The 12,559-nt window shown below is 32.0% G+C and overlaps 2 protein-coding genes across 2 annotated transcripts; both read right to left on the reverse strand.

Annotated features, from left to right (window-relative positions):
* Positions 1-473: 473 nt before the first annotated feature.
* Positions 474-2,087, reverse strand: LOC133288688 (GPI-anchored protein LLG1-like). The gene is made up of 3 exons (XM_061486502.1): positions 2,006-2,087; positions 1,849-1,905; positions 474-838 (listed from the first exon to the last, which is right to left on the reverse strand). Exons 1-3 carry the CDS (start codon positions 2,085-2,087, stop codon positions 474-476), a joined length of 504 nt encoding a protein of 167 aa, XP_061342486.1.
* A 5,716-nt stretch (positions 2,088-7,803) lies between these two features.
* On the reverse strand, positions 7,804-8,370 carry LOC133288690 (early nodulin-like protein 3). The gene is made up of 2 exons (XM_061486504.1): positions 8,268-8,370; positions 7,804-8,168 (listed from the first exon to the last, which is right to left on the reverse strand). The coding sequence occupies exons 1-2, from the start codon at positions 8,368-8,370 to the stop codon at positions 7,804-7,806; spliced, it is 468 nt and encodes a 155-aa protein (XP_061342488.1).
* Between the last annotated feature and the right edge of the window lie 4,189 nt (positions 8,371-12,559).

A 12,559-nucleotide genomic window follows, 5' to 3' on the forward strand; every position in this document is an offset into this window, starting at 1 on the left:
GAAGACACAACTAGACATGTCTTGGCTGTGGCACAATCGATTTGGCCACTTCAATTTCAATGGCTCGAAGCTATTACATCAAAAATGCATGATGAATGACCTACCTCCACATCCTTGTTTGTTTTATAAATTTAAGAACTAACATTTACACGTAGATACCAAATGGTGAATTAAAATAATTTTTAGAACTAAATTGCTAATTTACTCGTTACAGTGGTTGCCAAGTAAGAAAACCAGAGGGGGCAGGCAAGAAAACCTTAGCTTGTACTTTGTAGCCATAAAAAAAAAGGTAAAACAGAAAGATAAAACTATAATAATATATTCATATGGGTGATCTTGATCATAAAATACAAACTATAGCATCACATGAAAGATGGATCCTCACTCAATATGCTTGGAATGACTATTTTAGAGAATTGATTCAATTAATACACAAAAGGTTTTTTCTTTTCTTTTTTTCACATTTTGAGCCATCAGAAGAAATGGAATAAGAAGCCCAGGAAACCAGCTGTGGTCATTAGCAGCATAGAGGAAGGAGCAGCCACATGAAAGGTGTTGGAAGTGTCAGAACTATTGGATGGCTTCACTTCACTGCAATCAAGACCTTCCTTCCCTTCTTTGCATTGATTAGCAAACAAGCCAGGAGGGTATTTCCCGTAGATATTTATGTAACTAAACATAACTGATGCACAATCAGTTGTCATGTCACTAATCTGATCAGCAAAAGGGCATGCAAATTGCTTGAAAGCCTCACAGCAAACCTTTGGTGGGTATTGTGGTCCTTTGCATTGGCTTGTGAGGATTGTGTAGTTCTGGTTCTCAAAGTTAACTCCACATGCTGCACAATTTGGGACACAAAAGTTTTCATTGAGAATAAAAATATATCAATTCAGAATAAAAATTAAAAACTATCCAGATATTCCATAAAATTGTACACTTTCCACATTGAAAACTTCTAAGGGATCATGAAAATAAGTTTGCTTGGCTAATAGGTTCAAAGAGCACATATTATCTTTATTATATCTATTCTGATATGGACATTCTCATCAATGGCTAATTTTAAGTATGACAGAGGCGTATTATGGTTACTAAAGTGATAAATACTGATATTGTCTGCATACATATATATATAAACTTTTATGTCGAGAAGATGGGGTTTAATTTCGATAAATCCATTTCCGGGTAAGGATTTCTTAATTCAATTGTGGTGAACTACGAAAGCTTGAGGATGAAGTTGAGAACTATTGAAAATAAGGTAATAGGAAGAGGACAAAATTGAAGTAAAAGAACCTAATGAGACAAAAAGAGCTGAGAATAAAGACTTAATAATTTAAGGGGCTAAGTGAGCTAAGAACTTAATCCCCTTGTTTATGCTTACCCATTATCATCAAGTTTTGCATACTTATTGCCTTATACCAAGGGGTCATTTTTGGGCCAACAGTTATGTATTTGTTATGAACATTTTTATATGAAAAGGTGGAAGATTGATTTTTTTGCAAAATAATATGATTTTGAAGATTTAATATACGGCTTCCTCAACATTTTATTTTAAGCTTCACTACTCATTATCATAGTCAATCCTTCTACATGGATATCACCCATATAAAGAAAATGTATAAGAAGCATAAACCAACAAAAGAAATGATTTTTTCAAGGGAAAACAGAAAGATAAAAAGAGGACTCGAACTCAATCACCGATTAAGTTGAAACAACCCTAACGATTGATTCACAATTTCGGGTACTTTTTTTTTTTACATTATGATTGTCCCATTTGAATTGAAAGGAAAATCCCATTGATGATTTATAAACATTACAGAGATTTAAGGTTAAGGCAGAAAAATGTGTTACCTTTTTTAGCCTGTAGGAGGGCACGTCCTGTTGATACCCCAGAATCAAATATGTCATCTGTGTCACCATAAATTCAATCACATTAAGTCAATTTAACAAATATGAATATACCCATCATTGAGTGTGACACATTTTATGATTTAAAAAAAAAAATTACCAGAAAGGAATGGGGAAGCGGAGACCAATGTGGCTAGGAAGAAGAAATAGAGAATGGAAGAGAAGAAGGCATTTGAACCCATTTTTCTCTTTCACTCTCACCCTTTTGATTTTAATTATTCTTTTTCCTTCTTTTTTTCTGGTTTTGGAGAGATGAAGAGAGAGGTACAGAGAGGGAAAAGGTTGAGACATTGCAGGAATAGTGGTGGGAATGAAGCGTTTTTTGTTGTCAGGCTGGCAAAGATCCAATGGCTTTGATTCAATTTTCACTAATTTCAATTAAATCGATGTCTATTTTCTGGTTTCGATTCTTAGTGGCCGCTTTCGAAATTTTTTTTTAGTTTTTTTTTTTTTTTTTTTTTAATAAAAGTTAGTAAATAAATTTTTACAAAATATTTTATAATTAAAAGAACTTTTTATAATAAAAAAAATAAAAGTCAGAAGTTTCCAAATGGAGCTTTTTAAAAGTTAGAAATGAACAATATTTATTTAATTTTTAAGCTAATAATTATTGTAACTTTATTTTTTAAATTTTTTTTTTAACTTTAGATTGTCAAACTGCTTGATAAAGTTCTTTTTTCTTTTTAGCTTTAGCTTAAACAATGGAGACGCCTACATTTTTTGAATTTAACATATCATTTTAGGAGAAGGATATTGTAACAACCAAGTTATGTTACAATCATGTTACTATCAATCAATCTCACCGTTAGATCGATTATATTGATCCAACGAATATATTTATTTTCATCTTTATATGGTCATGATTTCCCAAATTTAATATCTTATATTTATTTTCACCTTTGTATGGTTATGATTTTCCATATTTAATGCTTTCACTTTAAATATGGAGAATCATAACTATACAAAGATGAAAATAATTATAACTGTTGGATCAACATAATGGATCTAACGGTGAAATTGATTGGTAGTAACATGATAGTAACACAACTTGGTTGTTACAATATCCTTCCCCGTCATTTTATTGAATTTCTTTCTTCTTTATTTGGTCCTCACATGCAACATTTTTGGATGATATAGGTCACTGGTTCATCTTCCTAGTGTTTTCCATCATCAGTTCGATATGTAAGCCGTCAAATCCTATGATACACCGACATTGACACGGAACACAGGACACGACACAATACGTCGACTTGTTAATTTTAAAAAATGTCATATTTCGCCACATTGGTACACGTTTTGATATTAAATAATATTTTTAATATATATAATATAATTTATATCTAATACATATAACAACCCATAATAAGTCATATAAACAATTAGGGGTGAAAGTGGGCTGGCCTGGGTCAAGCTTTGCCCCGAAAAGCCCAAGCCTACGTCAAAATTTTTTAATTTGGCCTGGCCCAAGTCTAGTATGAGTCTAACTGTTAGCCTGGTTTGACCCGTTTATAAAAAAACAAATGGCCTGACTTGACCCGTTAGCCTGTTAATTTTTAACTTCCAAGCAGAACCATGAATCAACTTTACAAAGTACTCAAATTCTGTTGCTACACCAAAAATGATTTCAACGTCCAAACAGAATCATGAATCATAACAGAACTCATACAATATACATTTAAGTCATTTTCAAAAGCAAAATGCTCAAACTAAATAACATATATTTCATCAGATCCAACAAACAAATCCATACTATGTAAATTACAATAATTACATGAATCCAACAAACACATCATGATGCTTGTAGTAAGAATAACCTCTCCCAAAAATCTTTAATATATTCATATACACAATCTAACATGTTGAGATGTTGGTTCCTTCTATATAAGAAATAAAGTAAGATTTCTATTAAAATATAATCAAATATAATTAAGTTATAAATAGTTGCAATTGATTAAATTTATATCTTTTTTTTTTCCCTTCAAGGCATACTTATTATATTTTATTTTATTTAAAATAAATAGTACAATATAGGCCGGCCTGTAAGCTTATAGGCCCGATCTTTTGAAAGTGGGCCTACGGCCTTTTTATTAAACAGACTTTTTTTAAGGCCAGAGCCCGGCCTATTATACAAAATATACTAAGTCAAGTCTAGCCTAATGTAGGCCGAGCCGTAGGCCCCTGTAGGCTGGCCCGACCCAGTTTCACCCCTATAAACAATCAAATACTTAAATTTTATAACATAAATATAAACAAAAATAATTTTTCGTACCTTGTTAATTTTTCATGTCAAATTTCATAACAGAAAAAATTGATTTATAAATTATTTTTTTATGTTTAGTTAATAAAATAAAATAGGATACCAAAAATAAATAAAATTTAGACCTAAAAAAAAAAGTGTCGAAAACGTGTCGGAACGTTGAACGCGTGTTGAAAAAAGTTGATTGCGTGTCGAAAAAGCGTGTCGGAGTGTTGACCGCGTGTCCCAATTGTTGACCATGTGTCGGAACGTGTTGGAACATGTCGGTGTCCGATACGCACAAATTAAAAAAAAGTGTGTGTCCGTGCTTGTTTGGTCAAACCCGCCCAAACAACGTGCTCCTTAATTTTCTCTCTTTTCTCCGATTTTCCCAGAAAACACATTCAGATTTTCTAGGCAGCCAAACACTCCAAGATAAAGAAATCGGGCCTCCTTGCAGCCTATGTCGCCGCAAGATTGGCAACCGCTGTCTCAGTTTCATCCTCCGCAGTTGCGTGTAAACAAGACACAAATGTATGTCAAATGGACTGAATTAAAGATTGGGTCACAATTTCTTTCAATCTTTAAAAAGGTTTTTTCGGGCTAGAGGCAAAATCAAATCTCAGGGGATTACCTTACCCTATCTTTACTTTAATACATCATCTACTTCAAGAACAAGTTGACTTGAGTGGGATACCTCTTAAGTTCATAAAATAAATAAATAAATAAATAAATAAATAAATAACTGAAATAAGATGGTTTATTTATATATATATATATTTGTATTTAAAATCAAGTTTTAAGCATGGTTTGTTTAGATAATTGAATTTAAAATAAAGTTTTAAGCTTCTTTGTTTAGTAAAAAAGATAAAACTGATCGAAAATTTAACAAATCAAACTCAACTAATTCAATCCATTTACATTCCTAATTAGAATGATATTGCAAATATCCATTAGGATTAGCCTAGTGGTGTGGGGTGTGCGTGCTAGGTGTATGTAGTGTAGTGGTGTGTGTTCAATTCCCATGTAATGCAAAAAAAAGAATGATATTGCAAATAAAAGTATTTATAAATAAAACTAATTATCTAAAAAGATAAAACTAATAGATAGTTTCACCATATCTACAAACAAATTCCAAGTAGACTCATGTCATACCTATATCTCTGAATCCAGGAAATGTCAATGCTTAATACAACTAAAACATAGGTAAAGGACCCCCAACACATGACAACTATAAACCAAGACAAAAAACAAGTGTGCTCCACCATGCCCATTAGAGTAGTGATTGAAAGTTGTTGAATGTAATAATATTGTTATAATATGATCATGCACTGTGGATGTTGTTTGATATGTGTGTGATTATACCTGTATCTCTGGCCAGTAGATTATTGTTGTATTTTCCATAAGGGATTTCCACTGGAGAGGCCTCCGTAGGGAGTTCCAGTTGGCCGGATGCCATAGAGTCATTATCCGTTGAGGAGCATTCTAGGAATATCTTGGGAGTTATAGTTGTGAGTACATTGAATTATATCTTGGGGTTATATTCTTGGATGTGGACCCGATTGAGATTGCCGTATGCCATATCTCGTATTGCCGTATTGTTTTGCATGTTCTATTTATATGTATTATTCCTACTGTACATCTAAGTGAGCCATTGGACGGAGTAATCCTCTAGAACCTTTGGGTTATTGAGATATATTCGTATATCTCACCCCGTGTTATGGGACTATATTTCAGGTTCATCTAGCAGTGCCGCAAGAGTGTTGGGCAAGAGGCGCATTGGGTGATTGGAGTAGAGTCATTGGAGTGCACCATGCTTATTTTGCATCTTTTGTATTTTGAGATTTCATTTGGTATGCTAGACTTACTGCATGAACATGTAGTATAGCATGAGAGATATGTACCATGCCTTGGGTTTATTCATATAGCATTTTGGGGCTAAGTTTAGTGATGATGTATTTATTATTCTTTTGAGTATCATGATGTAATAATTATATTTGTTAGTGGATTTAAATTTAATTAATATATTGAGGATCTTGTGTAATCAATTATGAATGTATGCGATGGAAGGATAATAGGCCTATTTTAGGTAATGGTGTTGTTCAATTATGGAAAATGCATGTAAATGAGATTATGTGATTGAAATGATTAACAATTTGTAAACTGATTAAGTGGTGAATGATAGCTTGTGGATTAAACAATGAGTTGAGTAAATGTATATTGTGGGTTGTAAGAGCACTAAGGTATGTTGAACCTTGTGTGCCACCCTTGATCAATTAGGTATCATTTGGAGGTTAGAACACACTTGGAGTAAATGGGAATTAGTTAAGAAAACAAAGGAGATGCCGTCGAAATTTCTAAGAAAATGATCAATTAGGTATCATTTGGAGGTTAGATCATTTTTGTGGGGGTTGGAATGATTAAAAATAAAAAAAATTAAATTATATAATTATATTAATTATTCACCCATAATTTTGAACTATATTACATTAATTTACAAATTATTTTTTTAAAATTATATTATATTAATTAATCAGTCATATATAATTTTGAACAGTATAACATTTGCACATGGCGACAAGTAGTAAAATGAAGAATGGGCGTAGTATTGTATGTTTCGTAAGGAAACACGTACATGCATGCCACCTTATATCCTGCGCAATGTGAAGTTATTTCAAAATAAAATATTTTCAAAATCCCTCAAATTCAAAATTTTATTTTAAGTGGTCCAATGATTCACTTCTAAATTTTAAGTTCTAGTAGCTGTTTACATTCACCATCCTCAAGTGTAGTAAGCAATAATTGGGCTATCTTAAATTCTGAACAGTGATAGATTCCTTTTTTTAAAATAATATATATAATATCTTTCAAACTCTTTTCTAATTAAATTAACCAACAAACAAATATTTTTTAAAGAAGGTTTTCTATTGCACCGAGGGATACATCAAAGCGAGATTTTCCCGTCGAACCCAAAAATAATTTTTCATAATTTTGTTTTCTTCATAAATAACAAATTCTATTTAATTCAATTTTTTGGGATGAGACAAATATTTTGAAAATTTTATTAATAATTTGTGCACTTAATTCAAGGTAACCATTTTTTAAAAAATGGATTATGTAGAATGCTCACAACTTCTCTACTCGTAATCCCCACCCGAATCAATTTCTGTTTTGAAAGACAAGCTTTCTTTGACAAAAATGATTTTTCTAGCATTGCATCGCGATTTGGTTGAGATAGTAGTAATATCATTATCTTTTATGTCAAATCTTATCAAATAAAATAAATTACTTAGCATAATTATTACAAAAAATTTGTCAAATAAAACATTTTAGATCTTTTAATTAGAACCAATAAAATTAACTATAAAGCACCCATAAAAATCATAAAATGATTGAGAGGAAAGGTATTTATCCAATAGTTCATTTTTGAAACATTAGCATTTATTTTAATTTCATAGTTTGATGAGCTTGTAATATTTTTTTTTGAATCTGTCAGAACTTACTGGCATTGGCACATATATCTGTAAGCTACATGGACAGTTGAAAGTTGACTTTTCAACCTATGACATAGAGAATAGAGTCCAATCTTTATTTCTTATTTATTATTTCTTACATTTAGTTGCTACATGGATGCACTTCCATCTAGTTTATGTGGTTTTCCTTTAGCAACAGGTGCAATAATGTGCAACGGGACAACATATCGGGCATATATTGTTATCGTTCACTCCTCCACTCCAGCCTCCACCGTCCCCTTCTCCATGTCCATTTGGGACACTCACCGATGATTGGGACGGTGGTGTAGCATGAGGAAGTGTGTCTCTTACGGCGATGACAAAAATTTTAAGCTTTTGACCATTTTTGCAGTTGTCCATGTTGCCACTAATAAAGAAAAAGAGACCCGACCTGTCGAAAAGAAAAGTTAAATTCTCATCATCCATTTTATGAATGGGATTATTGATGTTACACGAAATATAATCCTCTTTCTTCACCACCAGGACCGAATCATTCCCTTTCTTGTACTTAAAATCTGCATGCATAAAAAATATAACATAAATATAATAACCCTTTTATAAATCCTTATTTCTATGTAAAGATAAAATTAATATTGAGTTAATATAGGACTCACATAGAATGTCATTAACTTGAAACTTATGTCTTTGAGCCCAGTGATTATAATCTTCGGAAGGTTTCACCACCCAACCATCTTTACCGCCAACTTGAAATTCCATTGCTAGTGCATAGGATAAGAATGATAAGCTAAGAAGCAACAATGGTATCATACAAAACATAAGGCCTAGGGACTTGTCATATATATGATCACACCCTGCCATTTACACAAAAAAAAAAAAATGAGCTACCTAAATTGACGTAGGGAGAGAGAGAGAGTTAGAAAGGTGAATAATGTATGAAGATTGAAGGGTTAAATATAAGGGTGAGGGTGAGGGATGTAATATTATACAATAGGAAATGAGGATTGAAAGGAAGTATCCCTTGTTGACTAGAGCATGGAAAATGCTTTCCAGTGGGACAATATTTGCTGCAATAATGGCATGATATAATAATATATAAGGAATGAGGATTAAGAGGAGATAAACGTTGTTGACTGGAGAATGGAAAATGCTTTCCAATGAGTCAAATATTTGTTGGAAATGGCATGAAATTGGAAGCAGTCTCAGAAAAATTAGGTATTTTGAAAGATATACTATATATTTGCTGACTGATGAATATAATATAATTTTAAAAAGAGAAAGTGAGTATAGGTGTAGGATTCGATTACTTTTGGGGTTGGAATGATTAAAAATAATCAAAAAAAATTAAAATTATATAATTATATTAATTATTCAACCATAATTTCGAACTGTAATATATTAATTTACACATGGCGACATTAGGGGACCCAACACGCTAATCCTTCTTTTAGTTTTATGAGGTTAGAATGATAAAAAATAGTTAAATATTTTTTCAATAATTTTTTAAAATTATATTATATTAATTAATCAGTCATATATAATTTTGAGCACTGTGACATTTGCACATGGCGACATGCAGTAAAATGAAGAATGGGCTTAGTATTGGATTTTGAATATACAGATTATTTTGAATATACGAAGATTGTAGGTATAAAAAAGTTTCTATATACAGTTACATTCAATAACTTGTTACGTCATCTCAGCATTTGACATTTTTCAAGTTATAAATTTAGTCAACCTTATATACAAATTATAAGATAAAATTGAATGCAGAAATATTTTTTTACAAAATTGAATAATATTATAAAAATATTTTAAATTTACTATACATTAAAAAAATCATGAGGGGTTACACGTGATAAAATTTTATTTAGAAGTCTAAAATAAATTTTTTTAAAGAAACACATATATATCTATTCAAATGAAAAAAAAAAAAAATAACACAATCAAACACACCCATCACTCACGGGTCTCGGATCTGAGTAACCTTATTGCTTAATGACACCATGGGAGTGGGTCTCCCAAGAATGTGTGCCTCCTAGTTTTGTTTTGGGTTTTTCTTTTCCTGTTACTCTGTCCAGAAAAAAGAAAAAAAAAACTATAACAACCTCATACAAATTGGTCAAATCCTTAATCATTCACTCTCCTAATGCTTAATTTAAATTAGTTCGGGTTTAAAACATTTACTTCGGATTCTTCCAATTAAACTTTTTGCATTATCACATACTAATGTTTTAGTCATAAAGATATTTTTTTTTTTGATAAACAGTCATAAAGATATTTAATCTTAAACAATGATAATAGATGGTCTATTAATTTTATTCTCTAACCTTTAAAGTGCGTATTTTTTTTGTCTAGCTACGAATTTTTTTGATTTTTTATGTTGTATTTTTAAGTTTTCTGATTTGATTTATAATCAATTAAGATTCAATTTGTTATTAATTAGATATTCTCACAAATCATTCCCATAGAAGGAGGTAAGAGTTCATTCCTTTGACATGGAAATGATTTAAATTTTAAAAATCTAGGTAGTACATGATTTTTTTCTTTATTCAGAAATAATGTACTATGCATAGTACATAGTTAAATTTCTAAATATATTATGTATTACCTCTAGTATATAATAGATGTGGCAAAGTGGGCGACCCGTCCCACCCCGCCATCAACCCGCCTAAAAAGGAATCAGCTTGCTCCGCTTTTGAAAGTGGCTGAAAAACTTAGCTCGTCTCGCCCTGTTTGTTGGGTTGACCCGCCGAGTCGAGCCCGTTTTGCCGGCTCTAGTATATAATATAACTAGGGAAAAATATTTCTCCAGTCACCGGAGATAAAATTATATTCATTGAGCTCAAAACAACGTCGTTTTGGGGTTACAAAATTATAATGATAAAGACTAATATAACCCTGTAATATATTATAATTACAAAAACACCTTGATTTCTGTCCCAAAACGACGTCGTTTTGGGTTCACTGGAGATAACTTATCTCCATTGACTAGAGAAAACCTTTACCCATATAACTACACCAAACCTTAGGTGCTTCATCCGACAATCATATATATATATATATATATATATATATATATATATATATATATATATATATAGGGGTGTTCGCGGTCTGGATAGGATCGATTTTAGTAACAAAAAGCATCTGATCCAATCCCTTCGGTTTAATCATGTAATCATCCATTCGGTTTGAATTTTTTTTCAAATCCGATCCGATCCAATCCAATTTTATTCGGTTTGGATTAGATTGGTTTTTTGTTTTTGGAAAAATGTAAGATTTGTATGATGATTATTGCGCAAGTAACATATCTTTTGTATGTATCGACTTTGTAAAGCTTGTATAATGATTATTGTGTAATGTAGAAGCATTCTATACCAAAAAGTTGAATTACCATCTTTAACCTCCAACAAAAAATTTATAATATGATTGCATGAGATACGAAGTAACCCAAATCTCCATCCTATAGAGGAGTTGTTATACAACAATAACTCATGTAATAAAAATATATTATGTATCTTAAAAAAAACATAACATAACATAGATCAAGCACAACCTATTTTCTCCAACCTGACGGTAAATAGTACCAAATTTTATTTTCACTTTTTTTCTTCGATGCTCCAACCTGAACGACGATGTGCTCCAACTTTATCTTCACTTAATCTATCCCCAATTTTCCACACCCACCATCGTCATCCAGCTATAGCAGCACTTCCTCTTCTAGTTTTACAACTTTCGTTTTCCTTCCTTAGCCTGTTGATAACTAATGGAGCTATGCTATCCTTTACAATTCACACCGTCTTAACTTGTCGCCTTAGCTGACTACCAATCAAGTGATATACATCTCATATTCCATAATATCAACCAACACCCTCCCTTGTATGCATCCAAGAGAGTCGTTTGCTAATTGTTATTAGAGTTGCAGAATTTAGTAGCGAACTTTTTCTTTTAAAATATCCTTGAGTGATGAAAGTGGAAAGCTAATAAGATTTTCTTGATAAAACTTTGTAAAAACCTTGCTGTTTGCAAAGTTGGAAATTTCCCAAAAACAGTTCGTGTACAACATCAATATCAAATCGAGTTTTCAAAATATTTTTGTACGGTTTCCAAAATCTGAAAGTAGACGCTTGGGGCTTCGCGTGCATATAAAATAATAGTAAATCAGAGTTCATTTGCCCCTCGAAACATAACTCGTAAGTTGTCCGTAAATCGTTAAAAATTCAGCATTTGATAAACGTTAAGAAAGTCCCTTTTTCGCAAAACATTTCAGATTTCTTAAAGCAGCCGCTGTTCATAAAAAGACTTAAAGCAGAAATAAGTCATAGTTTTACAGTCATCCAAAAATCATCAAGTACCACATAATACAGTCATCCCAAGCTTAAAACAGTCAACAGTGAATAAATCCAGACAGCAGCAAAAATATAACAGAGTTCAACATCCAAGTCCTCAAATGCTTTTACGTCCTCCTGCAATTTAAAAATTGCAGCCCCAAAGGGGTGAGAATAAACCCAGTAGTGTGGCAACAAAACCAAATGCAACAGTATTAACTAGGCACAAAATCTTAAATAGTCACTTCAAACATTTAATCCTTTTCATCATATATCATAACGCGTATATAACGCCCTTTTTCCTTTACGCTCATAGCACTGTCGTGCGCGTAGCATCACAGTGGGTATTCCTAATGGCTCCCATGAAGGTGAATCCCACTGTGGAACCTATGCGGACTGAAGCCAAGTGTCCCCTCTCCTGGTACCAGGCATACCTATATGATGCATGCTCAGTCACATGTCATCAATACAAATATATATATATATATATATATTCAAGATGTCACGAATCAAGTATACATGCCATGTTATGCAATCGCACCCAACAGAAAAATGTATTATGATGTAAAATGCATGCATATATCATATCATCCTTTCATATTCTTACCATTGGCTCA

The sequence above is a fragment of the Gastrolobium bilobum genome, unplaced genomic scaffold, assembly GCF_033153095.1.
Source record: "Gastrolobium bilobum isolate Gb01-03AN ecotype WA unplaced genomic scaffold, APGP_CSIRO_Gbil_v1 utg98917, whole genome shotgun sequence".
Lineage (NCBI taxonomy): Eukaryota > Viridiplantae > Streptophyta > Magnoliopsida > Fabales > Fabaceae > Gastrolobium > Gastrolobium bilobum.

Coding starts and splice junctions, on each gene's coding strand:
- LOC133288688 (XM_061486502.1), bottom strand. CDS start 2,087: ATGGGTTCAAATGCCTTCTTCTCTTCCATTCTCTATTTCTTCTTCCTA. Junction 1,906..2,005: donor CGCTTCCCCATTCCTTTCTG/GTAATTTTTTTT, acceptor ATGGTGACACAG/ATGACATATTTGATTCTGGG. Junction 839..1,848: donor CCTCCTACAGGCTAAAAAAG/GTAACACATTTT, acceptor CAAATTGTGCAG/CATGTGGAGTTAACTTTGAG.
- LOC133288690 (XM_061486504.1), bottom strand. CDS start 8,370: ATGGAATTTCAAGTTGGCGGTAAAGATGGTTGGGTGGTGAAACCTTCC. Junction 8,169..8,267: donor TCAAGTTAATGACATTCTAT/GTGAGTCCTATA, acceptor TTATGCATGCAG/ATTTTAAGTACAAGAAAGGG.